Source organism: Equus asinus, chromosome 13, assembly GCF_041296235.1.
Source record: "Equus asinus isolate D_3611 breed Donkey chromosome 13, EquAss-T2T_v2, whole genome shotgun sequence".
Lineage (NCBI taxonomy): Eukaryota > Metazoa > Chordata > Mammalia > Perissodactyla > Equidae > Equus > Equus asinus.
This window is the reverse complement of record NC_091802.1, coordinates 38,357,381-38,384,640: the sequence shown is the minus strand read 5'-3', so window position 1 is coordinate 38,384,640 and position 27,260 is coordinate 38,357,381. Positions and strand designations below refer to the sequence as shown.

General features: G+C 43.3%; 1 protein-coding gene across 1 annotated transcript; it reads left to right on the top strand.

Annotated features, from left to right (window-relative positions):
* Positions 1 to 76: 76 nt before the first annotated feature.
* Positions 77 to 27,260, top strand: KPNB1 (karyopherin subunit beta 1). Its single transcript, XM_044744434.2, has 22 exons — positions 77 to 514; positions 616 to 674; positions 2,820 to 3,002; positions 6,316 to 6,516; positions 7,463 to 7,615; positions 9,431 to 9,490; positions 10,116 to 10,205; positions 10,563 to 10,673; positions 11,466 to 11,567; positions 13,587 to 13,811; positions 14,645 to 14,836; positions 15,602 to 15,732; positions 16,855 to 17,002; positions 17,336 to 17,407; positions 19,669 to 19,813; positions 20,980 to 21,062; positions 21,472 to 21,579; positions 22,026 to 22,169; positions 22,282 to 22,387; positions 23,025 to 23,139; positions 23,784 to 23,945; positions 25,076 to 27,260. Coding segments are annotated over exons 1-22 (2,631 nt in total). The 5' UTR covers positions 77 to 474; the 3' UTR covers positions 25,077 to 27,260.

The following is a 27,260-nucleotide window of genomic DNA, read 5'->3' as shown; positions in this document are numbered from 1 at the left end:
AACGCTGCCCGCCCGGCCAATTGGGGACTCCGCGTGGCCACGGCGCCAGCCAATCGGCGTGCAGCGCGGTGCCGCCGCGGAGAGGCCCGGCCCGAATATCCCTCCGCCTTCCTCCCTCCTCTCTCTCCCTCCCTGCGAGCCGCCGTTCACTTATCGCCTCCCTTCCTTCTTTCTCCCTCCGCCGCCCGAGCACCAGCCGCGCTCCGAGCTGCCCCCGGGGTCCCTCCCCCGCCGTGCGAGGAGCAGCTGCCGCCGCCGCCAGCAGCAAATTAGGAGGGAGGAAGGAAGGCAAGGAGGAAGGCCGCGAAGCCGGGGCGACCCCCAAGAGGGAGCCGGTGAATGGGCTTGTGGTGACCCCCGCCCCCCACCCCACCCTCCCTTCCCACCCGACCCCCAACCCCCATCCCCAGTGAGAGCCGCCGCCCGAGAGGCCGGGCCGTCGTCCTAGGAGGAGCCACCGCCACCCCCTCCGCCATGGAGCTGATCACCATCCTCGAGAAGACCGTGTCCCCCGGTAGGACGCGGGGGCCGGGGGTCGCGCCGAGGTGACCGGGTGGGGGGAGGGGGGCCTCGGGCCCTCTGACCCTGTCCCTTTTCCCACTTTCCTTCCCCCAGATCGGCTGGAACTGGAAGCGGCGCAGAAGTTCCTGGAGCGTGCGGCCGTGGAGAACCTGGTGCGTGCCGCCCGCCGTCCCCATCCCGCCGTCTCCCATCCCTGCGTGCGGGCCTTCCCGCCCTCCCGGAGGCCCAGGCCTCGGGAACCCACCCCGCCCCATCCCGTCCCCCTCCCCCCCGCCCGGTCCAACCTAACCCCGCCATCGGGAAGCCGGTGGGTGTGTCCCGCCCCGGGCCCCGCAGCGGGCCAATGGCGCGGCGCGCCGGGGTGACCGCCGCCCAATCGCCGCGCGGCCTGAGGGCGGCGGTGCGGCGCGAGGGAGAAAGAGGGAGGGAAGGGAAGTTAGGTTGCGCGGCGCTGCGTGTTCAGCAAGGGTGGGGGTGGGGGAGCCGGGCCTAAGGGCCATGTGGAAGCTCGGAGCCCGGCTGCCCGTCTGGTCTGACCCCGGCCAGCTTCTCTTTCCTGTCCCGTGGCCCCTGTGATTCTTGATTCTCTCCACGTACTTTCCAGAGTGCTACCGTTTCCTAGATCCCTTGGTCTGTGCTCATGGCCAGGCCTGGCACCCGAATGCCCGATCCAGCAGCATTTCTCCCTTTCCTGCTTGGTTATTCCTTTCCCGGGATTTTTGGGTTTTTTTTTTTTTTTTTTTTTTTTTAACATCAATCGAGTGGACACTTAATCTGTACCCAGACAACCCCCTGAGGCTCATCCTTGAGATCGGGCCTCTTTCCAGATGAAATCACAGAGGAAAGTTCCTCATTTTTCATATTTTCAAATTTAAGGGGTACAGAAAAAAATTGAAGTCCACCAGAGGCTGGATCTGTGAATAAAAATATACGATAGGTTCTTTCAGACAGTCTCTATGCTAGTAATGTTTCTCTTTGGTGTCCCTCTCCTGTGGGGGGATGGGGAACAGAGGGAAGGGTGGATGATACTTGACATCCTTTAAAAGTATTAGGTATAAATCTAAACCACACTATGATTAAACGTGGTCCTTTGTGTTATCTAGGCAAAGTAATGTAAGCAAAAAAGGTGATGAGGCTTATTTTATACAAACTGGCTTTGAATGATTTTTTTTTCTTTTGTATGTGCTAGTTTTCAGTACTAACCTTTTTATCCTTAGCTTTTCATAGAAAAGATTTTTTTTCCCCTAGCATAGACTGGTAAGACCTCCATTTAGGGTATATGCTTATTTCTGCTTTTGTTAATTTGCAAGAAGCCTTTTATCTTCTTCCTAACATCTTCCTAACGTTCTTTAGTGGCACATAATTAATAAAACTTTTAAGAATTATCTTCTGCTGTGATTGCGGAACTTGTTAGTGGTAAGAAACTATCTGCTTTTGATTTTTCCTGTTAACTTCTCCACTTGGACAGAGCTTTCTGCAGGGAAGAGGAGTGTGTGTTAGAATTTTTAAACAAAGGGAGTAGTTTTGGGCACCTGTGCATTACAAAAGATTAAGTATGCTGTCAGAAATCCACTATGTTTAGTGGATAACTCAAGTACAAAATGTATAGGATCCTTTAGTGTATTGCTTGTTGACTATTAAATATAAAATTGTTTTCCTTTACATTTTTATCTTTTTGGTTTTACCCTGTTTCTAAATATTTATCAATTTTCCGTTAGAAATCTTTTTTCATTGTTCCTCTCTTACGGAACACTTACAGCTAAAATAGAGCTAGCCTCCAAAGTCCATGTTTTAGGTTTATAAGTATTTCCCTCTCTTATACAAGATTCCCTGCTTCCATGTGATCAAAAGCCACCCTGAGTGTCATTGTTTTTTGGATTAAGATTTTTAAATTTAGGAAAACAATTTTATTTTCTACCCTGTTGTAACATACTCATTCATTTAACAAATATTTACTGAGTACTAGGCACTGTTCTAGGAACACAGAAGAATCCTCCGACTACCAGATGGTCAAACTTGCTTTAATCCTGAGGGCTCTAATGTGAAGGTTTGATGTTGATAGGAAAATCTGTAACTCCTTGTTAAACACTGAGGCTGCGTGAGAACGTGGATGACTTTCTTATATACCACGTGACATTTGCGTAAGAGTCTTGAAGTAGATATTTGGGCATTTTTCTGAGATGTTATATGTCCTAAAAAATTTAGATTTTCCCGTGTTTTGGTTCTCCATAAACTATTCTCAAATGGTGAAATTCCTAGGAGATATTTCCATTCACAAGTGCATCTTCTCCTAACAGCCCACTTTCCTTGTGGAACTGTCCAGAGTGCTGGCAAATCCAGGAAACAGTCAGGTTGCCAGAGTTGCAGCTGGTCTACAAATCAAGAACTCGTTGACGTCTAAAGATCCAGATATCAAGGCACAGTATCAGCAGAGGTGGCTTGCTATTGATGCTAATGCTCGACGGGAAGTCAAGAATTATGTAAGTAACTTTCATCTCCCTTTGGTCATATTAGTCTAGGGAACAAGAAACATCTTTGTCAGTTTTTGGTCATTTACAAATGACAAAGGGATAGAGTGATAGTGTGATAGATTTCTGGGACCTAAGCTTCACTTGAAGATAAAAATTCTACTTGGTTTAAATCTTCTTTCTCAGTTCAGCTCTTCTGTTCCCATTAATGCATTGGAATTCTTTTCAGATTACTGAGATAGACTGCAGCAGTTTGGGAAACTTTAGTTAGATGCCAGAATTTGTAGAATCTTTGGTGAATTTGCGTAGTAGACAAATTGGTGGTTCCCAGTCTTGGACTATCAGAATCACTTAGAGAATTTGTTAATAATACGTATTTCCAGACTCCCTCCAGAGATTCCCTTTTGGAGTGAGGCTCAGAGATAATTTTTAAACTGTCTCCCTAAGTGATTCTTCCATAGTCACCCAGCACCTAGCTCTTGTTGAACTGCTGTAGATAATTTTCATCGTTTGGTGGTTAGGCATGGCACTGTGCGGAGTTAGAAGAGCAATTAAATGATCTCTTGGGCCTTTCAAGCCCGAAGAGTTTGCGAAATAAGGTTATGACATTAATGGTGCTTTTATCTACTTAGCAAATTATGAAAAACTTTCTTTAGAAACATTTGGCTTTTTATCAAGGGGTTTAAAGAGTTGAGCTGATGAATTTTGAGGAAAATTGAATGTCCCTTGTTGCTCCGCACTATCGAGTTCTTGTGACTCTTGCTCGGTTAGGGATCCATAATTCTAGCTACAGTGAAGGGTTCAGAATATGTGGACAGATGTGTGCTTTTTTTTTTAATGAGCTTCTTCAGTGGCTTCTCTTTCACGGATAAGGCGCAGAGCGTAGTAAGTCAAGCATCTGTGCAGTCATCAGTTCGTCCTTGGTATTTGAGGGGAAGCCAGTCGGGGAGTCCTGTGTGTGTGCTTGTGCAGGTCATGGTTCTCCACGTCGTATTTGCTGTTTCCTTTTTCTAGGTGTCAGCATTTAGTAAATTAGTTCCCCTTAAGGCAGTAGCTTCTCTTTCTAGTTATGGACCTCCTTCCCTCTCCACTCTTGCATGGAGGTGCTTGCATGGGAACTAGGTGATGAAAGCCAACTCTGAATCTTCAGTGTATGTAGAGCTATTTCTATCCACGTTGGGTCTGCTTATGTAATAACATTTTAATCCTTCCGTCAGTAACTTGGTAGAAATGGAGTTTATTTTATCAGTCACTGGAACTCTTGATGCTCATAGTGCCCATTCATTTTCTCATCTTTCTTAAATTACACAATAGTAAATGAGATAAGACATGACTGGAACTGTAATTGACTGGTTTTTTGTTGGTTGGTTTGGTTTTTGGCACATCACTCTTAACACCAAAGTTATTTTTAGTTTGGATAAGAATTTATATAGGCGTTGTTGAGCCCTTGTGCATGAAAAAAAAGTTAGCAATTATCTTGGCCTTTTTCCCTCTCATAGCACATCTAGCACATTTTCTAAGTGCTGATGGTTGTTTCTTTTTTGAAATCTGAGTCTTGGACACAGTTGAGCTAGTTTCTTATTCCTCTTATTTCCAATAATTGGGTATTATCATTAGGGTCACCCCAAGTTTTAAGAAAAATAACTTTCAGTACTCAGGAGTTGAACGTTTGTAGTCTCAGAATCACTCAAGTAACACTACCTAAGGGTCTTCTAGAAGCAATTAAAAAGAGAAAAGGTAAAAGTAGAATGGGGTTCAGTACTGTCCACACATGTGCTAGGAGGTGATGTAGGGTAGTATCAAGGCAGCCTGGACTGGAACTCTTAGTCAGACTTGGGTTAATACTGTTCAGTTGCTGCCTTTTTGGACAATTCATCTCATTCCCAACCCCTCACCCCCCATGTCTTTGACATAGGGCTTTTGTTAAAGTCCGTTCTAGCTCTGGTAGACCTAGAGAGCAAAACCTTCATTTAGAATCACTTGGAACTGTTTGTTATCGGGTAGAAGTGTTAGGAGTGGGGGCCAGGCAGGGATGATGATCCGTCATATAAAGGAAAAAGATGGGGAGCTCATTATTATTAGCTACAAAGCAGGATACTAAGTGACCTGACCCAGTCAGCAGAGCTGGCCTGAATATCTGGCAGCTACTCTTTGTCCTGCGTTCATGCCAGGAACAGTTAACTGTTTGCCATTTGAGTGGTGGACTGGTGATTCTTAGTGAGTTCATTTACTGAATTAGCTGATTGTGGTAATGATTAACCTTGGGTGAGTTGTGGCTTCATCCTTTATCTGTACCTGTGCTTTTGCCCCTTACATAAATGCTTGTATGATTACCATTTCAAACAAAGCATGTTTAATGATAAGCAGGTGTCATTTTAATTGGCATATCTAACTAATTCTTGGTATCTGTTGATGGTGGAGGGAACAGTTTTTTGATTCTTGGGCAAACAGAACAAATCCTTTCAGATTGGAAGTTAAATAAAGATTAGTTCTTAGGTGTTGGTACCGTTAGTAACTTTGTATCTGCATTAAGTGGTGTTACTTGACCAAGGCCTGTCTGTGAAAGTCACCCAGGGTGCTAAATTGTCAGTGGCCGGAAGGAAGAAGGTTTGTTCCATGTTTCATGAGTGGGAAGATCTCTCTCTCGAATCTGGTTAGACAGTGATCTACTGTGAAGCAGACTCGAATGCCCCAGGGTTAGCCTCATTCTGACATCCACGCTTTCTGTCCACAAAACAAGACTGTGAGCATCCTTTCCTTATACCACCCCCAAGGAGCCTAGAAGGTGCATTTTATCAGCTCATTTCTGCCCTTTTGTGTGTGTGTGAGGAAGATTTGCCAGCTAACGTCTGTGCCAGTCTTCCTCTACTTTGTGTGTGGGATGCCTCCACAGCATGGCTGACGAGTGCAGTAGGTCCACACGGGGGGATCCCAACCCACGATACCTGGGCCGCTGAAGTCAAGTGCGTGGAACTTTAACTGCTCGGCCGTGGGGCTGGTCACCTCTCCTCTGCCTTTTAATGCTACTCCCTCCTAACTGTGTTGAACACTGAAGTGATGTGTCTAGCTTTGGAGAATTCCATCTGGATGTGGGGGATGGTTGGTTTCATTTCTAGTCTCTGGGGCAATGTTGACTGTGCTGGTGTTGGTACTGAGGCTGGCTTTTTTCGACAGCTGATGTATACTGTATATGCCTTTTTCTACTTTTCTGTGTTACAGATAATTCAGAGACTGATATAAGAGGTGTAGTAGTAGGCAAATGTGTTCAAATAACGTTAGGAATTGCTGTCTTTCATCTTGTTTTTGTGTGCGTGTGTGTGTACAGGTTTTGCAGACTCTGGGCACAGAAACTTACCGGCCTAGTTCTGCCTCCCAGTGTGTGGCTGGTATTGCTTGTGCAGAGATCCCAGTGAACCAGTGGCCAGAACTCATCCCTCAGCTGGTGGCCAACGTCACAAACCCCAACAGCACAGAGCACATGAAAGAGTCGACATTGGAAGCTATTGGTTACATTTGCCAAGATATAGTAAGTGCTGCTTGACGTATCTAATTGTGTATCTCTGATTCCCCGTAGTTGTGACATGCGTGGTATTAGGATTATTTTTTATCATGTCATGAAGAAAACCAAGCTACTGCAGAAGTAGTGGAAGTGCTGCGGAAGCTTTGGAAGTAGGACTGCTTTATTTGTTTATTTGGATAGTTAACTTGGCCATTCTCACATTGCTAATCATGCCCTAAAGTAAAGAGACTTGAGGGTCACAAACTTAATATGGAGATCCATATGTTTGGAGAGGCGTAGATTCTGGACTTTGGAAAGAGAATATTCTCTGTCTTGGAGCATCCTTGACTTGATCCCTTTCTCAAGATCCTCAGCGTACCACGGATGCCGTGTTACATTTTCATTTACTGTTACAGAAACAGTTTGCCAGCCCTTGCTGTAGTTGGTTTAGACATTGGAACCACAACACAGTATGTTAAATGCAGCCCTCCTCGGACTGTTGCTGCTGCTGAGGTTACCACTCTTGGTGTCTGTTTTGATACGCAGACTTGATGAAGCAGAGAAGTCCACAGCACTTCACCTGGACTTAGACTCCCTAGCTGTTGTGCCCAGGTGTTTATCCTTGGTCCTCAGATGTTCTGAAGCTTTACTTCAGTTGCTACAGATGGCCTGGAAAAAAAACACCAGACTACCATCTCCATTTGCACAGAAGGAAAAAAAAAGCCAGCATTACCTCATGCCCAGAGTCATTATGCTAAGAAGTCAGAGATGAAGCCGATGAGTTTAACTTGTTTCTGTTTGATTTTGGACTACCGGACCCTGGGATATTTTGCAAGTGGTTTGTCCCTAAATGGAAATGTGTGGGAAAAGATCAGAGGAGTGGATCTCACTCAAGTGGATTTTACAGTTAAAGGGACTGCTGATTAGTCATGAACTCATTATTATATTCACTGCGCTTCTCTGCTTGTTTCAGGACCCAGAGCAGCTACAGGATAAGTCCAATGAGATTCTGACTGCCATAATCCAGGGGATGAGGAAAGAAGAGCCTAGTAATAATGTGAAGCTAGCAGCTACGAATGCACTCCTGAACTCATTGGAGTTCACCAAAGCAAACTTTGACAAAGAGGTGAGTGTCTTTTGACAAAAAGATGTAGGTTCAGAGAGTGAGGACTGAGTTAAAGGAAAGGTTGTTTTTTAAGTTTGTGATTTAGGAAGTACCATTTTGTTTAGAAGCTTTCATTTCCATTCTAGTTAAGATTTGCGTTATGCGAGACATGGCCCTGGAGTGAGTATTTGCCGTTTCTCATCAGGTTTTGGGGATGATGTGATCTAAACTAAGCTTAGGTTTTTCCTTTTGCAGTCTAAAGTGTGGGTATGCTTTGGGATTTTTTTTTTTTTTTTTAAGTTATGGAAACTGAGTTGCTTTACACCTCCTTAGGAAGGTGCCTTTTGAAAATTAATATATAAAGTTTATGTTGCCTGAAAGTATTTCCGCCTATTACTTACTTATTTTATTTGTGTTAAAATGTACAGTGTGGGGCCAACCCCGTGGCCGAGCAGTTAAGTTCGCATGCTCCGCTTTGCTGGCCCAGGGTTTTGCCAGTTCGGATCCTGGGCATGGACATGGCACCACTCATCTGGCCATGCTGAGGTGGTGTCCCACATGCCACAACCAGAAGGACCTACAACTAGAATATACACCTCTATACTGGGGGGCTTTGGGGAGGAGAAGAAGAAGAAAAAGACTGGTAACAGATGTTAGCTCAGGTGCCAATCTTAAAAAAATTTCTTTTAACAACATAAAATTTACCATCTTAACCAGTTTTAAGTGTACTGTTCAGTAGTGTTAGGTATATTCACATTGTTTGGCAACCAATCTCCAGGACTTATTCATCTTGCAAAACTGAAAGGCAATTTCCATTAAACAGCTCCCCATTTTCCCCTTCCCAGTCCCTGGCCACCACCTTTCTACTTTATATTCCTATGAGTTTGATTATACGGTGTTGGATGTATCTTTTTGTGACTGGCCTGTTTCGCTTAGCATAATATCTTGGGTTCATGCATGTTCTAGCATGTGTCAAGATTTCCCCTTTAAGGCTGAATAATATCCCATTGTATGTGTATTCCACATTTTGTTTATCCATTCATCTGTCAACGGACATTTGGGTTGCTTCCTTCCACCGTCTGGCTATTGTGAATAGTGCTGCTGTGAATGTGGGTGTACAAATGTATATTTGAGACCCTGCTTTCAGTTCTTGTGGATATATACCCAGAAGTGGAATTGCTGGATGATATGGTCTGAAAGTATTTTTGTATATGTTTGTTGATGCTTTAGCTGGGCTTGTTGCCATTTCTTGGCTGTATAGTGGACAAAGTGGGGACATCTAAGAAGCCAAAGTAAACTGCGGTTCCAACTGCTTAGAAAAGAGAGTTTTTCCTTTTTAGTTTCAGAAGACTTAGGACAGTAGCAAATAAAGTTCATTGCTCTGTTCTCCTGTATTTTACCACATTTGATGTGAATTTGCCACCTCCCACAAAGCAAATTTTGTTTCTGAAGTAAAGCAGATGTTTTGAATTCTTCTGAATTTTAAATACAAGAAAACAGATTTTCCTAATGTAGGTTTTTAACCATCTTTATTTAAACCCTGTGACCTACATTTTCTTATTTGCTGCCTCCCTGAAGTCTTGTTATTGAAGGTCATTTGGGGGATTAAAAGATTAGGGACCTCCTTAGAGAGCAGGTCATATAGTAGACACTGAGGGCACACTCTCTGTAGCATTCATAGTGTCATTACCAAGTCAAGGAAAGGCTGCTTGATTGGTCCAGGGTTGGGTGGATCCTTGAAGGAGTGAGAGTGTTTCTTGAAGGGGGATAGTCTAGCAGTCTTTGTATATATGGCTTATACTCTTCTAATTCTTTTTTTTTTCCTTCTTCCTGAAGTCCGAAAGGCACTTTATTATGCAGGTGGTCTGTGAAGCCACACAATGTCCAGATACGAGGGTAAGTATGAGGTTGTAGGAAAAATCTGTCTGCCGTTTTTCCTAGGATACCAACTCTAGCGTAGTAGTTTGAAATGTAGGGAATCAGGTGACTTTGGAAATAAGGCTTGACTAATATTGTTATTAATAATTTTTCTCCAACATATTGGAGAAGAGAGAAAAACAGTACTTGGAATGTTAGCATAATGGAAGTTGCCTTCCTCTTGAAGGGGGTTAAGGGAGAAATGATTTTTGATCAACCTTGCTACTTGATTGTTGTGAGTTTTTCAAGTAATTGTTTTCCGTTGTAGCCATTGAAACAGCTTTGCTATTGCTGTAACCTAAACTGGACCCTTGAAGCAGGTGGGAGAAACATCCAGTTTGAGTGGCATTAGTGAGTTTAGTCTGCTGTGGGTTCCATAGGCACCTTTAAAGTAAAAAAGAGAAGGAAAGGAATGATAAATAGGAAGGAATCGTGGAAAAACTAAGGAAGGAATGGATCGGGGGTAGTGATAACCTTACCCAAATGTACCTTGATTGACCCTTTAGATCATTGACCCATCTGAATGAACGAGTTACTTACCTTTGTCAGATTGCATAGTTATTAAAACTACCTAGTAAACTGTTTAATCTGCTCTTTATGAAAGGTACGAGTGGCTGCCTTACAGAATCTGGTGAAGATAATGTCCTTGTATTATCAGTACATGGAGACGTATATGGGTCCCGCTCTCTTTGCAGTGAGTATTCCTGTTGTGTGTATTTGAGCGTGTAGCTATTTGCACAACCTGTCATTCTTAGTTGCTGTTTTGCTGGTTCTGTAATTTTTTACTTAATATTATGAAATCAGGGAAATTCCTTGAGTCTGAGTGTTGTTTAAGACCGTCAGTACTCTGCCAAGAAAACTTGTGCTGTGTTTGTGCTGGTAAAAAGAGCATCTTTTAAAAATCTGTTTCCTGGTTCTACCTTTCATTTCATAAATACCTAGCTTTCATAAATGTCTATTTTTGAAACTTGAATGTCTGTGGTTAGAGGAGGGGTCTAACTTGAACTAGCACTTATTTGGGGCCTGGAATGTCATGTTTTTTTCTCTTAAGATCACGATTGAAGCAATGAAAAGTGACATTGATGAGGTGGCCCTGCAAGGGATAGAATTCTGGTCCAATGTCTGTGATGAGGAAATGGATTTGGCCATTGAGGCTTCAGAGGTGAGCCTGGGAGAGGGTCGGTACGGGGAGAGCTGTTCTGACTGGGCTCTCGGATGTATCTCCGTTGTGGATATTGTTACTCTCTGAGAAAGCTTTATTCTGACTGGGCTTAGAGGATGTCTCCATTTGTAGAGATTTTGATTTTTCTGCTGGCCGAAGCCCGTCATGAGGGAGGTAGATCAGTAATGAAGCATCTCATGTTTTAGTCAGGCATGATTTATTGTGAATATTGATGTTAGTACTGTGAACACAAGGGGGCAGTAGGCAGTCACAGTTTAACAAGGTGACGTTTGATGCTGAGTTATTTCCTTTTGGAAGTCCTAGTGTACGCATGGGATGTATAATTGATAATTTACTGACTCTGGTGAAGGAATTAGATATGGAGAAAGGGGTAACTTCTGCACTTGGAATTTTTGAATTCAAGCTTGGTTTCCAACGTTGATTGTCTTTATGCACTTTAAAAAACAATCTTATTTTTGACATCTTTATGTAAATTTAGTACATCTCTTGATCCAAAAGGTCACTTAGATGACGGCTTTTTAATATGAATTGAGCTTGTGAAAAAAGAATGTAATTCTTAAAGTTGGCTTGGTCCTTTAAGGTAGGTTATATGTATGGCCTAAAAGAATTTCATTGAAGTAGACCAAAAAATGAGCACCTCCAAAGATGAAAGCAGACGTTACCATTTGCTCCACATATTTCTGTGCAGGCCCCTGGGCAGCTCTCATTTTGTGCCTTTAGTGTCATAGCTTGTTTGCTGCTGTCCAGAATTTGCATTATGTGTCTCCTCAGGCAGCAGAGCAAGGACGGCCCCCTGAGCACACCAGCAAGTTTTATGCCAAGGGAGCATTGCAGTACCTGGTTCCAATCCTCACACAGACACTAACCAAACAGGTGAGTTCCCTTCTGTATCTAGCCAGGTAAGCTGTGAAACCTTGTGAAGGGTTGGTTTGCTGTGGAACCATTTCCGTGAAGGAACTGAGCAACTCTTCAGCTGGTTAATGGTCTGTCGTATAGATGACTCAAGAATAGCTGAGCTGGATCTGCAAGATCCTCTAGGCTCTGAGTTGTTTGTGGAGAACTGGATCTGAACATTTCAGTCTTGATCATGGATGAGCCACACATACCGCTCTGATTTTCTGAGTGCTACATTGTGTGAACTGACACAGGAGACGTGCTGTAGAAGTTGCAGTAAAGAAAAGGTAGGGAGAGGGGCCGGCCTGGTGGCGCAATGGTTCAGTGCGCATGTTCCGCTTCTCCACGGCCCAGGGTTCACCAGCCTGGATCCCAGGTGTGGACGTGGCACTGCTTGGCACATATAAAGTAGAGGAAAATGGGCACGGATGTTAGCTCAGGGCCAGGCTTCCTCAGCAAAAAGAGGAGGATTAGTAGTAGTTAGCTCAGGGCGAATCTTCCTCAAAAAAGAAAAGGTAGGAAGAGAGATTTGCTAGTTTTAGGCCAGTTGACCATCTGCTGATATCTAGGATATTATGAGTTCACGGTGGGTGTATATATAGATGTGCTTCTAAAATGCTGATGAGATTAGATAAGAGTTATTCGGATCCTAATGAAGGATTCCAACTCATGAAAGAAAGTTCTGATCCTTCATGATTAACATCAATTAATAAGATTCAGGACAAAGTAAAAGTAACTTGAAGATGTGGGTCTGAGTAAATATAGAAATTCTTTTCTTAGAAGTGTATGTTGGTTGCCATTGTTTCCTTTTGACTGTATGCGTCACCGTTTTTCTTGGTATGGTGTTTGGGAAGGTTCTTTTTGTCACCTCATCTCTTCTGATGCATGTGAAGTAGTACCAAGCAGTACCAGAGAGTTGGCAGTGTTGTGAGGAAAGAATGTTCTAACTTTGAGCACTGCAAAATTTCTTTGTACACAAGAATGTAATTTGTTTTTAGGAAAGTAGATGACTTTCAATTTAGCAATCTCAAAAGATAAGTGGAGATGTATTTGGTTTGAAATGAACTGGGTGTTCCCTTAAATTGTCATCTCATCTTTCATTTCTACAGTTGCTGTTTTTTATCTTTTGATCTTAGTATCTTTACTTTTGCATATTTTTGTTGTGCTTTTTTTGTTTGGGAACAAATCATTCTTCAGGTATGTAATTTTCTGAAACTGCATAGGCAACCTGCCTTAAGTTACTATGTGGTGTGGGTGGCCACAATAAGGAAGACATACCTTGAATTCTAATTTCAGGGCAGAGCTGAATGGAATCCTTTTTTGGCGGGGGGGAAGTGAGGAAGATTGTCCCTAAGCTAACATCTGGTCCCAGTCTTCCTCTTTTTGCTTGAAGAAGATTGTCCCTGAGCTAACATCTGTGCTCATCTTCCTCTATTTTCTACATGGGATGCCGCCTCAGCATGGCTTGATGAGCGATGTGTAGGTCCATGCCAGGGATCTGAACCCGTGAACCCCGGGCCCGCAAAGAGAAGCGTGCAGACTTAAGCACTACGGCAGTGGCTGAGCCCTTGTTTAACTTTCTGTTGAAATACAGCAGTTAATAGCACACCAGAATCCTCCCTCATGTTGTCGTCTTAGGTGTTAACTCCTCACAGTTAACTCTAGATTAATTTTGATTGATTTTGAACTTCATATAACTAGAACCATATAGCATAGACTCTTGTTCTGCCTTTTACTCTGTATGTTCAGGGTTCATCCTTGTTGCATGTAGTTGAAGTTTACTCATCTCTTTGTGTGGTAGGAAGTGCGATCTTCCTCCAGCTGCGTCTTACTTAATAGGCTGTGCTGTGATGAATCTTTGTGGAAGAGATGAAAATTTAAAGGTTTTATATTTTATTTACTCCCCCAAAGTTTTAAGTTCTAATGACATTTGGGAGTAAGTAGAGGATCTTTTCAGTTAAAGTGAAAAACTTAACTAGTGCCACTTTGTTTCACCAGGACGAAAATGATGATGATGACGACTGGAACCCCTGCAAAGCAGCAGGGGTATGCCTCATGCTCCTGGCCACCTGCTGTGAAGATGACATTGTCCCACATGTCCTCCCCTTCATCAAAGAACACATCAAGAATCCTGATTGGCGGTACCGGGATGCCGCAGTGATGGCTTTTGGCTGTATCTTGGAAGGACCAGAGCCCAATCAGCTCAAACCACTAGTTATACAGGTGAAGCTAAGGGAGTTTTGGGGTGGAAAACGGGATATTTATTGTTTCTTTAAACTTTTTGCTTGAAAGTGTGCCTTTATTTTAGAAACGAAGCTGTAAATAGTCATCCACAAAGGTTATTTCTAGATAGCTATTTGCCGTCGACGAGGGGTAACATATTTCTTAACCTTTTTTTATTACAAAAGTCATGGGACTTTTGAAAAATGCAGAAAAAGCCAAAAAGAAAACGTCACCATTAATCCCATTGCCCAAGGATAACATTCTTAACTCTTGGTATTTGTCCTTGCAGCTTTTTCCCGTGTGTGTGCAGCCGGATGGAGATCTTACTGCGACAAGTCTTAGAACTTGTTTTTTCACTCAATGCATAATTTTTAGTTGCGTGATATTCTGTCCTTAGGACAAAATGACAATTACGTAACGCAGTCTTATGAAAGTGAAAGTGTTGTATTTATTTTGCTGTTATAGATGACACGAAAGTCCATTCTAATTGAGTTTTGTGCATATAGAGTGCAGCCTTTCAGGGTGTAGCCAAGTGCCAGCACAGCTGCATCCTGGGAGCTGTACCTGAGTAATTGAGTAAAGACTGCTGAAAGCACTCATACCAAACTCTTACTAAAACTCTATACTGAGGTTTGGTGAAGAGAGGACTTTTTTAGTTTTCACTTTACTTACTTTTATTATATTGTTGGGTATTTGACAAGCATGTCTTTTAAAATGAGAAAACCATCTTGATGCTTTGAGTTAAAACCCAGCCATTAGTATTCCCTCTTCTGAGGTATTAGTCAACCTGAATTTTAATCTTTGTTTTGCTTTGCCAATAAATGTGTTTTCAGGCTATGCCCACCCTAATAGAATTAATGAAAGACCCCAGTGTAGTTGTTCGAGATACAACTGCATGGACTGTGGGCAGAATTTGTGAACTGCTCCCTGAAGCTGCCATCAATGATGTCTACTTGACTCCCCTGCTCCAGTGTCTGATTGAGGGCCTCAGTGCTGAACCCAGAGTGGCTTCAAATGTATGCTGGGTAAGAGATTTTTTTCTCTGCTGAGATAAGGAGCCTGGCCGAGCCATTGGCAAGGAAGTAGGAGGTGTAGGAGAGACATGGGTCTACCTCACTGGAAGGGTTTTTCTGAATAGCATCCCCGTTCTAATTTCTTCAATTAAAATACAGGGGAGATGCCAACTGCATTAGCCAGTGGGAGCTTGTTGACTCATGGTGACTGGTTCCTGAACCATTTAGAACAGTCATGCCTACCCAGTGGGAAAACTATCTGGACTTGATTTTCTTTCTTCAGTTGCTTGGGGACAAGAAATTTTGATGAAGGTAGAGAGTTGCCGGCTACAAAAAGTACCATTGCTGAGAAGGGGCAAGAGGGAAGGAATGTAGGCGGCCTGAGTGCTGAGTCAGTATAGGCTGTATGGAGTTCATTTGGGGCTGTGGGGAGGAAGTTCAGATGAGGAAGGAGTGGGCCAGAAGCCTGTCTGTGAATGGAAGGAGCAGGGAAGTGGCAGGCATTCGTCATAGGTGAAAGTACTCTCGTGCTTAGAAAGTTGTGGGCAGGGCAAACAAAATATAAATAAATAAATAAACATTTAATTTTAAGGATACCTCTAAAACGTTAGGTTGTCTTGAGATGAGCTTGACAGAAAAAGTTGAGGATTCTCTAGCCTTGATCTGTTCTTAGATCAGTTCGAAAGGAACGCTGCCCAAAGTATCTTGAGAAATGGGGTAATGCTAAGGTAGGTAGCCTTCTTTTCAGGACTAATATTAACTCTGTCTGGGTTTAAGGCTTTCTCCAGTCTGGCTGAAGCTGCTTATGAAGCTGCAGACGTAGCTGATGATCAGGAAGAACCAGCTACCTATTGCTTATCTTCTTCTTTTGAACTCATAGTTCAGAAGCTCCTGGAGACCACAGACAGGTAGCTGATACTACACAGAAATGGGTGGTGTCTTTGCATCCAACTCCTTTTGTCTTACGTGTGAGGGCTGTCTAACCCAGTCATGAACATTGCAATAGGAAGAATTAAAAGAATCCTGTAGTAGATCATGTGTTTAAAGGACAGAGAGAAAAGAAACGTAGACTGTCTACCTTAGAATTGTTCAGTTTAGAAGTGAAGTCAGAAAATAGTCTCATTTCTCTGCTTATAGAGAGTAATTGATATAGAGAAGTCCCTTCATTTTGCAGTGTCCGCAGTTAACAGGAGTGTCTGATTATGGTGTAAGACAAATAGTAGCTCTCATTATGGATTTAGTTGCTACACCAAATCATTAACTGCCATTTATGATATTGAAGAAAGCACTTGACATTAAATGCAGTTGTTTTATAAATGAGATTTTTTTTTGGTGAGCAAGATTTGCTCTGAGCTAACATCTGTTGCCAATCTTCCTCTATTTTGACGTGCATCTCCGCCACACCTGGCTTGACAAAATCCGAACCTGTGAACCTGGGCCACCAAAGCGGAGTGCATCAGGCTTAACCACTACCCCACGGGGCTGGCCCCTAAATGAGCTTTTGGAATGTAGTTTTAGGGGGCTATAAGTTGGGGACCACCTTTAATTTTGGTTTTCTGTGAGCTATACCTGAAGCCATGCTTAAAAGAAACCGTTAGGAAGAGGGCTGGGTAGAAAGTCTTCCCTGCTTGACTAGTTCATCTCCGCTTCTATCTTCTAGATTGTTTAGAAGGGCATCTCTCACAGATGAATGAAGAAAATTAGCATCTTTTTCTTGGCTATTCAGGCAACCTCTTCAATTGTCCACGTGGGTTCTTCAGCACTTTAAACTAATTTTTTTCCCTATAATTTTAGCAATTTTCAAAAAGGCCATTCTAAAGTTTAACCAGGTCTGGAGACCATAATGAACGTTAGCCATTGGCTCAAAGGAAAATTTGGTTCCTGGCTGTATTGTGTTGCCAAACTCAAACCAGGTCTGCAACCACATCAATTTCTGGGTTCTTATTTTCAGTGAGACAGTGTCTATATTATAACAACTCTTCTTTCCTCTCTCAGTTGAGGCGTTAAGATTTTTGCTGTGTTCCTTACAGACCTGATGGACACCAGAACAATCTCAGGAGTTCTGCATATGAATCTCTGATGGAAATTGTTAAGAACAGTGCCAAGGATTGTTACCCCGCCGTTCAGAAAACCACTCTGGTCATCATGGAGCGGCTGCAGCAGGTGCTGCAGATGGAGGTGAGCCCTGCGCTCCTGGCCTACAGCGCTCCCAGCACGGCTCTGCGTCCAAGGCTGCTCTTACTGTCTGCTGCTGGAGTATATGTTTTCTCAGAAAGATAGAAGGCTTAGACAAAAAACATTGCAAATTAAAATTTACATCTCTCGCCACAGTTTACTCGTGTGTTAGACCCCATACATATATAAGTTTTTTATTTGCTTTTCTACATTAGCATCAGTAAAGACTATTTAGCGGTCCTGGCAAACCCAGCAAAAATGGAAGCATTGAGGGAGTTGAGAGCCTTTTGAGAAGGTGTTTATTTTCAAAACATGATGATCTTCTTTCCCTTGTAGTCACATATCCAGAGCACATCGGATAGGATCCAGTTCAATGACCTTCAGTCTTTACTCTGCGCAACTCTTCAGGTATGATGCTTCCATATCACTTAATAGCTCCAGGGAAGAGAGTCATAGCTCAGGTTGACAAGTTCATGTGCACAGAGAACTCTGAAATGGTATAGATGATGCTGATGAGAAGCTCTTCTCAGAAGGCCTGGGTCTCTGATTTATTGGGAGAGTAATGTCCCATCTTCCTTTCTTGTCTGTCTATAAAGAGGCAATTTGCGTTTTGCACAGTGTAGGGAAGGAAACTGCTTGGTTTGTGCTGGTTCTCCAGCTACACAGCGAATTGTGTTGGCAACTTTTAGTCTTTGGTTTTCATTGGTTGTTCAGGCTTAGCCCAGTCAGATTTGGTTCCCAGCTATGGTTCACTTGGCTAAAAATATAGCCTTGAGTTTCTACCATCATCTTTTGAAACAACAGTTGCTGTTAGAAGCTTTATTATAATTTCCATCATTTATCGTACCTAGTGTTCACAGTAGACTTTTTCTGAGGAGAGACTGGGAAAATTAAAATAAAATATTACTCCTCACTCGTGACTGGAATCATGGAGTGGCTGAGGAGGTATTCCTTTTTTTACCCAAGAATGAGAGAACCCTGCAACTTGTCTGCTGCTTAGGTAGGTACTAGATTTTAGTGTTGAGTCATGCTAACTAGCTCGTCTTACCTGTGAACCCCCTCTTTTTCACTCCAAACTTCGTTTTCTTTTTTTTAGGTTGACACCTAAGCTAACATCTGTTGCCAAGTTTCTCTTTTTTTTTCCTTCTCCCCAAAGCCCCCCAGTACGTAGTTGTGTATTCTAGTTGTGAGTGCCTCTGGTTGTGCTATGTGGGGCACCACCTCAGCATGGCCTGACGAGTGGTGCTATGTCTGAGCCCAGGATCCGAACCGCAGAAACCCTGGGCCACCCAAGCGGAGCGCACGAACTTAACCACTCGGCCACGGGGCTAGCCCCCAAACTTCATTTTTTAAAGCATGACTGTTAAGAGGTCTTTCCTTATTCATCAGACACATACAGGAATGATCCAGCAACGTTAGTTGAAACGAAGTAATGGGTAAGGAGGGAGGTTTGAGGAATATTAAATTAGGAGGGATCAGTCTGGCTTTATTTTATCAAGATTATTTCTTGACCATCTGTAAATGGGTTAGGATATAGGAAGAAATGCTTTTTTGTTTTATGTAAGGACTCTAATATGACATGTCCTTTTTTTTTTTTTAATTTTAATTTTAATTTTTTTTTTAATTTTTCCCTTTTTTCCCCAAAGCCCCCTGGTACATAGTGGTGTATTTTTAGTTGTGAGTCCTTCTAGTTGTGGCGTGGGGGATGCCACCTCAGCATGGCCTGATGAGCGGTGCCATGTCTGTACCCAGGATTCAAACCGGTGAAACCCTGGGCCACCGAAGCAGAGTGTGCAAACTTAACCACTCAGCCATGGGGCTGGCCCTGACATGTCCTTCTTTAAGGCTGAAATAATTTAACTGCTGTTCTGCTAAGACTGGAATATGGACACTACTGACAGGGATTTGTCTGACATAAATGAAATGCAGAGGAGATGACTTTCTGCACCATAGAAGAGCATCTTGTGTGTGTTCTGAATTGGGAAATAGAAGGGATATTAAAATTTGTGTTTTGTTGCAGATGATTTCCCCTGTGAAACTGTGTGTGTGTGTGTGTGTGTGTGTGTGAGTGAGGAAGATTGGCCCTGAGCTAACATCTGTTACCAGTGTTCCTCTTTTTTTTTCCCACCCTTGAGGAAGATTGTCACTGAGCTAACATCCTTGCCAGCCTTCCTCCACTTTGTATATGGGATGCCACCACAGTCTGGCTTGATGAGTGATGTGTAGGTCTGTAGCCAGGATCCAAACCAGTGAACCCTGGGCCACTAAAGTGGAGTGCTTGAACCCAACCACTACACCACCAGGCCAGCACCTTGGCTATGAAAACTTTTGAGCACAAAACATGAATTTGAGGGGCTGGTCCCATGGCCTAGTGGTTAAGTTTGGTGTGCTCTGCTTCAGTAGCCCAGGTTCACTTCTGGGCGTGGACCTACACAACTCATTGATGGCCATGCTGTGGTGGTGACTCACATACCAAATAGAGGAAGATTGGCATGGATGTTAGCTCAGGGTGAATCTTCCTCAGCAAAAAAAAAAAAAAAAAAAAGTGAATTTGACCTTTCCCAAAAGAATTTTTTTTCAAGCGAGTTAATTGATTTTTTTTAAAAAAGGTCTAGTGTTCTGCTTGGAGGGTTTGGAATCTAGATCCAGAACTCTTGTTTATCTCACAGAATGTTCTCCGGAAAGTGCAACATCAAGACGCCTTGCAGATCTCTGATGTGGTCATGGCCTCCCTATTAAGGATGTTCCAAAGCACAGCTGGGTCTGGGGGAGTGCAAGAGGATGCCCTGATGGCAGTTAGCACGCTGGTGGAAGGTCAGTGAGCCAGTGTTGGCAGGGACTGTCTTCAGAATGCAAGAGTTCCAGTGGCAATGAAGACTCTGACCACAGAAAGCTTGGTCTGTCTTCTCGTTTACTGGGGCATGACCCAGTTCCAAGTCGGACTGAACATCAGTGTAAATTTGTGTATAACTGCCTTGCCACTCTCCTTGAAGTAAATGGGGAGCCACTTTGCAACTCAGATTGGCAACCTTTTTTGGGGGGAAACTTATCACCTACCTCATGTTTATCAGGTTCCTTTCCTCTTGAAAGCCTCTACTTTATTGAGGTTTAGCTCTTTATCAAGGATGGAGGAAGCAAAGATTTCTATTTTCTTTCCTGGCACTTGGTTCCTCCTAGTTCAGGTTGTAAGGCTTTGGACTCGGGTTGACACATCTTGGTGCCTAGTATGGGGTGGAATGCAACATTGAATGAGTTCAAGGAGTTGATTGATTTTTTTGGTTGTTAACAAGTCTGGCTTTGCAAAGTTGCTTTGGGGAAGCCGTGTCTGACTTGAGACTCTTTAAAGAGCCGTTAAGGAGCACTTCAGAAACCTGAAACACTTCTTCGGAGGTGGCCTATAAGATATGTTACTAAGGCCATTACCTGAGGACCAGACCTATATCTAACGTAAAGAGCATATGTCTGACTCCTCTGGCAGCATGTGACCACCCTGATAGGGCACAGAGTTCATTTTGTCTCCTGGAGTGGCCGATTCTGATATGAAGCCCAGTCTGCTTTTCCTGACTGGCTTCTTAAGTAAGTCCTTGATGGAATTGCCTACGGACCCTGTTTTGAAGCTGGCTTCCAGAGAGGACATGTTGCAATCAGATGAGGTGGACAAGAGGCAGTATTGCTAGCTCAGTCACTTCACAAGTCACCTTGACGTTCCTTGAGAGCCATACCACTCGGTTGTGTCAGTGAGAGAGAAATCCCACTCTGGAGATATAGTGCTGGCTCCAGGGCGTTCAGGGAGTCCCGTCCGGCAGCTGTGAATTCGGCTTATCCCAGGCAGCCTTAACGTCTTCATGATAAAATCAGTAAGTCACTCTCACTCCACCCAGCCTGTTGAGTGCAGTGAATACATTTTGGGAGAGCTAGGGTCGTTATTTTTGCTCCCTTCTGTGATAATCCTGTGGTGCTAATCGTTTGTTTCTTTACAGTGTTGGGTGGTGAATTCCTAAAGTACATGGAGGCCTTTAAACCCTTCCTGGGCATTGGATTGAAAAATTACGCTGAGTACCAGGTAGGCCTGCTTTTCAGACTAGTGCATTCATATCCTCGTTCATACCTGCTAGTGATTGTGGTGCAGTGTCGGGCTCCTTTGTTTGTTGCCCTACATGGCTGAACTAGAAGTAGTCAGTGAGAAACAGGTGCGTACTAGGTGTGCCAGAGTAGTACCCTAAGAGCCACCCGCTTTTGTCACCACCATCTCTGGTGAATATTGTCTTTTCTGTCCTTTCTTAATATTTCGGATAGTCCTAGTTCTCGTTCTGTCATGTTGGTTGTTAGAATGAACTAGTCTTACAGAAGGAGAATGTTTTCTTCTTTGGCTTTAGGTTCAAGCCGTAAGGGACCAGCAGCTAGGTAAAAGTAATGCCTTAGCCCTGCAGCAGCTTGTTCTGTTGGGAGATCATTTCCTTGATTCTTGGCAGGTTTGTCTGGCAGCTGTGGGCTTAGTGGGAGACTTATGCCGTGCCCTGCAATCCAACATCTTGCCTTTCTGTGATGAGGTGATGCAGCTCCTGCTGGAGAACTTGGGGGTGAGTCTGTACACACAATCTAATTCACCGGTATTTGAAGGAATTGGCGGTTGGAAAGATGGTTAAACATCAAGATCCATGACAGGGAGCTGTAAGTTCTCAGATTGTTGGCTGTGGGCTTAAAAAGAAGGGAATTGTTCATTTTTACAAGATGATTCTAAAGTAAGGTTGTAAAGTTAATTAAAGGAATGCATGCTCAATGCGTGGAATTTGGGTGGGGGCGGGGTGGGGAACGAGTAAAGTACAAAGGAAAAGTAAATATGTAATCCCTCTCTTCGAGAGAACCACCGTTAATTTTTGTGTGTGTCCTTAAGGTCTATACCCAGCGCATTAGTAGTTGCTTAGTTGCTTATTATTTTAAAAAAAAATTTCTCAGGTCTTTGGACAGAACAAATTTTGACTTCTATTAATTTGGTTTTCCTTTTTTTTTTTTTTCCCCTTGTCAGAATGAGAATGTCCACAGATCTGTGAAGCCGCAGATTCTGTCAGTGTTTGGTGATATTGCCCTTGCTATTGGTGGAGAATTTAAAAAATACCTAGAAGTTGTACTGAATACTCTTCAGCAGGCCTCCCAAGCCCAGGTGGACAAGGTAAGCTTAAGTTATCTTTAAGGCCAGCCCTGGTTGGAGGAGCGGGACTTTTGACAAACATAGAACCAAAGGTGCCCAGTCTGATGGCGATTCTGTTCGTTGTCTCTTACAGTCAGACTATGACATGGTGGATTATCTGAATGAGCTGAGGGAAGGCTGCCTGGAAGCCTATACCGGAATCGTCCAGGGATTGAAGGGAGACCAGGAGAACGTACACCGTTGAGTATACAGCCCAACTCAGTCCAGAGTGCACTTAGCCAAATGGGCGGTTTCCTTCATTCTTATGAAAGCTTATTTGTAATCTAGTACCTACTGCTTACAGGAAGGGGAGAAGGAGGAGAGTAGCTTTGGGGGAGGATACAGACTTCATTAATTCTGCTCCCCCTTCATCTGCTACTTTGTATCACATTTCTTGAACACTGAAAGGGATGGGATCGAGCGAGGCTGTTGGTGCTGGCTGCACCTACACCAACCAGGAATGGCAGTTGTTGAGGGCCCCCAGTGCAACGGGAGGGAGAGATCGGGGGGTTAGGTTTCCTCTGTCACCTGACATTTCTGTTATTGACTGGGGAAACGTTTGTACTTTACTCCTTTGATAGCACAGGCTTAGAGGAAAGGTTCCATTTGTTCCTTCTATGTTACATCTGCTTGTAAGAAAAGGACTGTCTGCCTCTTCTGTTGACTTGAAGAATGACATCTTAATCTGAGGAGGAATCATTTGCTTTATAACTATATGCAGCTAGTTCTCCAGCCTGAAACCTGCCTCGTGGGGGTGGAGTATTTGGAAGTTTTGAAATGGGGTGTAATTCTGCCAAAGGTGGGACATCTTCATCACACCTTCTCTTTCTTTTATAGCGGACGTGATGCTGGTGCAACCCAGAGTAGAATTTATTCTGTCTTTCATTGACCACATTGCTGGAGACGAGGATCATACAGACGGAGTAGTAGCTTGTGCTGCTGGACTGATAGGGTAGGTTATACCCTGCTTCCAACAGCTGAATAGAACTTCTCACGGGAAATGAGAGGACGTGTAGTAAGGAATTTTGAGAGTAGCCTGGATGGTAATTACCCACTTCTTCGGCACAGAAATTTCTTTCTTTAATAGAACCATTGGTATCCTGTTTTGAGTTCTCATAAATGATAATTCATTTCAGACTTTAGCTCTAGCCTCATTCCAGACCATCTAGATTGCTAATTTCTCCCCCACTAAACTCTTTAGTTCTGAGTGTAGAAGCAGCAGCAGATCCGTGTCCATCCCATATTTTGATGTTGGTCAACAAATTGCCTCTGTTTAGCCTTCCCTACTGAGGGTTTCTGAGGCATCATTAGAAGAAAGAACATTGGTCTTGAGCTCCAAGACCTGGCTGTTCTAATTCTGATTTTACCATGAATTAGCTGTAGAAGCTTAGGTGAGTCATTGTGTCTCTTCAGACCTCATTTTTCTCATCTGTTGAGGGCAGGTGTTAGACTGACTTATCTCTAAAGTTTCTCCCAGGGTTAAAAATTAGGTGAATACTCAGAAGCCCGCAGCTAGCTTAGCACTGGTTTGGAAAGCCCAAAATATGATACTGGTAGAGGGCCAGGAGCTCATTTTCAGTTGTTTGTTTTGCCCAGGGACTTGTGTACAGCATTTGGGAAGGATGTACTGAAATTAGTAGAAGCTAGGCCAATGATCCATGAACTGTTAACTGAAGGACGGAGATCGAAGACTAACAAAGCAAAAACCCTCGCTACATGGGCAACAAAAGAACTGAGGAAACTGAAGAACCAAGCTTGGTAAGAACTTGTCTCTACTGCCCCCTTCTGATTTCTTGGGGAAGAGGTACATTTTCTGTAGACTGTTCTGACGAGAGCTGCCTTTCTTCTGGTGTTTTGTTTTGTACTCCTTCCCAAATAAGTGCTTCTGAGCCAGGCCTTTGTTCCTCAGCCTGGGACCAGTGGAAGGGTCAGGCACCCTCAATCTTGACTTGAGCCAAACGTTTGATTCCTCATGGTGATGAAGAACAGAACTTATGTAAAAAGAATTCACTGAAGTCCCCACATCACTTTGGGTCCTAATAAAGTCATCAATAATGGCATTTTTCCATAATTCTCTTTTCCACTCTATTCCCATCTTCATGCTCGTTTCTTTCTTGACTGCGGTGCTTTTAGATGTTGCCTAGCTCCACAGAAGATACCCGAAGCCAGAGCTGTCTGAGCCTGCTTTGAAATGCAGTTTTAATTTACTTTCCTCTCACATACCAGTTATCTTACACCACAGAGCTCAGTAAAATGGACTCTTTTGAGTTGTGTCTTTTTAGTTTCCCTCCCACCCTCTGATGTAGGTGTTAATGAAAGCAGGTAGTTGGCACATGGCCAGCCCTCGTGGCCTAGTGGTTAAGATCCAGCACTCTCACAGCCACGGCCCAAGTTCATTTTCCAGTCAGGGAACCACACTGCCCATCTGTCAATCCTTATACTGAGGCAGCTGCATGTTGCTGTGATGCTGAAAGCACTGGCACCTCTATTTCAAATACCAGCAGGGTCCCCAGTGGTGGACAGGTTTCACCGCAGCTTCCAGACTAAGACAGACTAGGAAGAAGGACCTGGCCACCCATTTCCAAAACAAATCCTATAAATGGCAGAGGAGCATTGTCTGATATAGTGCGGGAGGATGAAAGGATGGTGCAAAAAGACGAGGCAGCGTTCCACTCTGCTATCCACGGGGTTGCTAGGAGTCGGGATTGACTCGACATCACTAACAACAAAGATGGCACATAGGAAGAGAAGAAGAATAATCAGTGCTTGGAAAGTTGACAAATTTAGTTCAGGCCTATGAGAACTTAATTGTAGCAATCAAAGAGGTGTTTGACTTTACTGGCTAGATGTGATCTCAGAAACTGACCATTCTTTTCATCTGTTTTTAGATCTGTTACCATTGGGATGATAACCTGAGACCCCCACTGGAAATCTCCAATCTTTTGAAAAACCCGGAAGTGAGGAGTGTGCACGGATGCTGAATGTTTGGGAATGAGAGGATGAGTGAGTGAGGCTTGAAAACACACCACATTGAAAATCCTGCCACAGCCGCAGCCGCAGCTGCAGCCGCCAACAGCAGCGCTGTGAGTGAGCTAAGTAAGCACTGGCTTCGTAGGAAACCATACGCCGGCCGTTTTGGAAAAGAAAAACGATGGATTTACTTGCTTAAAAAAAGAAGGCTATCTCTGCAGAGAGCTAGAACTAGCTTTTCTGCCTTTTGGCCGGTGCAGAGTGGAGTGACTGGTTTGGGAGAGGAGGAGGGACTGGGTTCAGCTGTGGTGCTTTGTTGTAAAAGGCAGCCTGGCCTTTGCTACTGGTAAGAAAGATGGAGCCTGGGTCTCAAGCCCACCTTTGGTGTACCTTTGCCACACTGTATGTGTGCCGGCTAAAAGGAGGCTGAGGGATTCTTTCCAGTCTGAGAATGAGTGTGTGTGAGTGAGGCGGTATCCACATTCTCAACTTCAAGTCATTGCAGTTTCTTTTTCCCAGATAAAAGGGGTTTAGACATTGCATTTCATAAAACTAACCGAAGTTCTGTCTACTGATGCAGCACAAGAGATGTAAGAAAAAAAAAAAAAAAAGGAAAGACGCTCTTTAGGTTTTGTTTTTTGTTTTCTTTTTTAATTCTAGGGAAAACACTGACGAATGGTCAGAGCTCCCATCCTGATCTTTTCATCAAGACGCCTTTCCTAATAATATGGTTCAACTGTGAATGTAGAAGTGGGAGGGGGGGAGGGGGGAGAAAAAGAAAACTCTGGAGTTAGAGGATATAGAAAAAAATAAAAATACAATTGTTACAAATAAAGAATGCAGACTTCAAAAACAAAAGAAAGCCACACCCAAACAAACCAAAATTTAAATGCTTAGAATTGGCAGCACAAAAGAAAAGTTCTCTCCTGACATGTATCGTGGCAGTCTGAATGCCCCCAGAAAATTGTGCCAAAGAGTTTAGAAAACAAATACACAATAAAAGTAAACACACACACACACAGAGCAAACTTCAGGTAACTATTTTGGATTGCAAACAAGGATAAATTTACTGTTCGAACAATCTGATAAAAGAACCATTTGGAAACTGCTTGGGCTTCTGTTCTCTTTTATTTGATTAACTACAATGCGGTATTGGTCTCTTGCTGCACTTCCAAACCAACCAACAAAAAAACCTATATATATATAAAAGTATATATATATAATGCTAGAACTCTTGTGATGAAAATGGCACTTGAAAAGGTTATATTTTTCCACTGAAGTTGAAGATTAATAAATGGTGTCAAACATTCCCCTGGTCACACACTTTAATATATTTTTTAAAAGTGTGATGTGCTGTGATAACCATGAATCAGACTTGATTATCTTCCCTTTTACAAATTCAGCACCCTGAATTTTGGTTTTAGAACCTTTCAGCAATAAGGAGGGATGTCAGTGAGCTTTGATCCCCTTTTGGTTTTGCAGTTACTAGGAATTTTTGCTGCTTTCAAAAACACCAAGGAAGATTTTTAATTGCTTCCTGGTCTTTGGAGGCTTAAAAATAACAAGACCTTAAATTCCCACTTCCATTTCCATTCTAGCAAAAAATAGGGACTTATGTTTTTCTCTTCACCTCCTTTTTCCCTGCCTGTCCAAGCCTTCCATTCATAAGTGGGAATGGCTCTGTTTTGCCCATCCATATGGCAGCATCTCTAATAGCTCTTGTACAGGGTATCAGATATTGTGCCTTTTGGTGCCAGGTTCAAAGTCAAGTGCCGATCTATGAACCAGTGTACAAAAAAAAAATCCAGGTGTTGGAAGGAAAGACGCTCCATTGTGAATAAAGATCTTGCACCAGCTCCTAAGCCCTACTAAGAAGAGACCTGGCCCTCTAATGCCTTGTTTAAATTGTAATCGTTCCTTGAGGGAGAGGATGGTCTACTCACCATTCCTGATAGAGGTTGGTCAGGGCTTAGGGAGGGGGCAGGAATTTTGGGGAGAAAAAAATCTGATCATTCCTCAGTGCTACCCATTTCTGTCCTGTGTGGGTTGCTTAGCTAGACAGCAGGAGAATAAAGTACACCGAGAACCATAATGAAAACAAAA

Excerpts from the sequence above, each read along its gene's own strand:
- KPNB1 (XM_044744434.2), top strand. The coding sequence starts at position 475 with ATGGAGCTGATCACCATCCTCGAGAAGACCGTGTCCCCCG. Across the intron at positions 15,733-16,854 it reads CTCCTGGAGACCACAGACAG|ACCTGATGGACACCAGAACA; the intron begins GTAGCTGATACT and ends TGTTCCTTACAG. Across the intron at positions 22,170-22,281 it reads CCCAAGCCCAGGTGGACAAG|TCAGACTATGACATGGTGGA; the intron begins GTAAGCTTAAGT and ends TGTCTCTTACAG.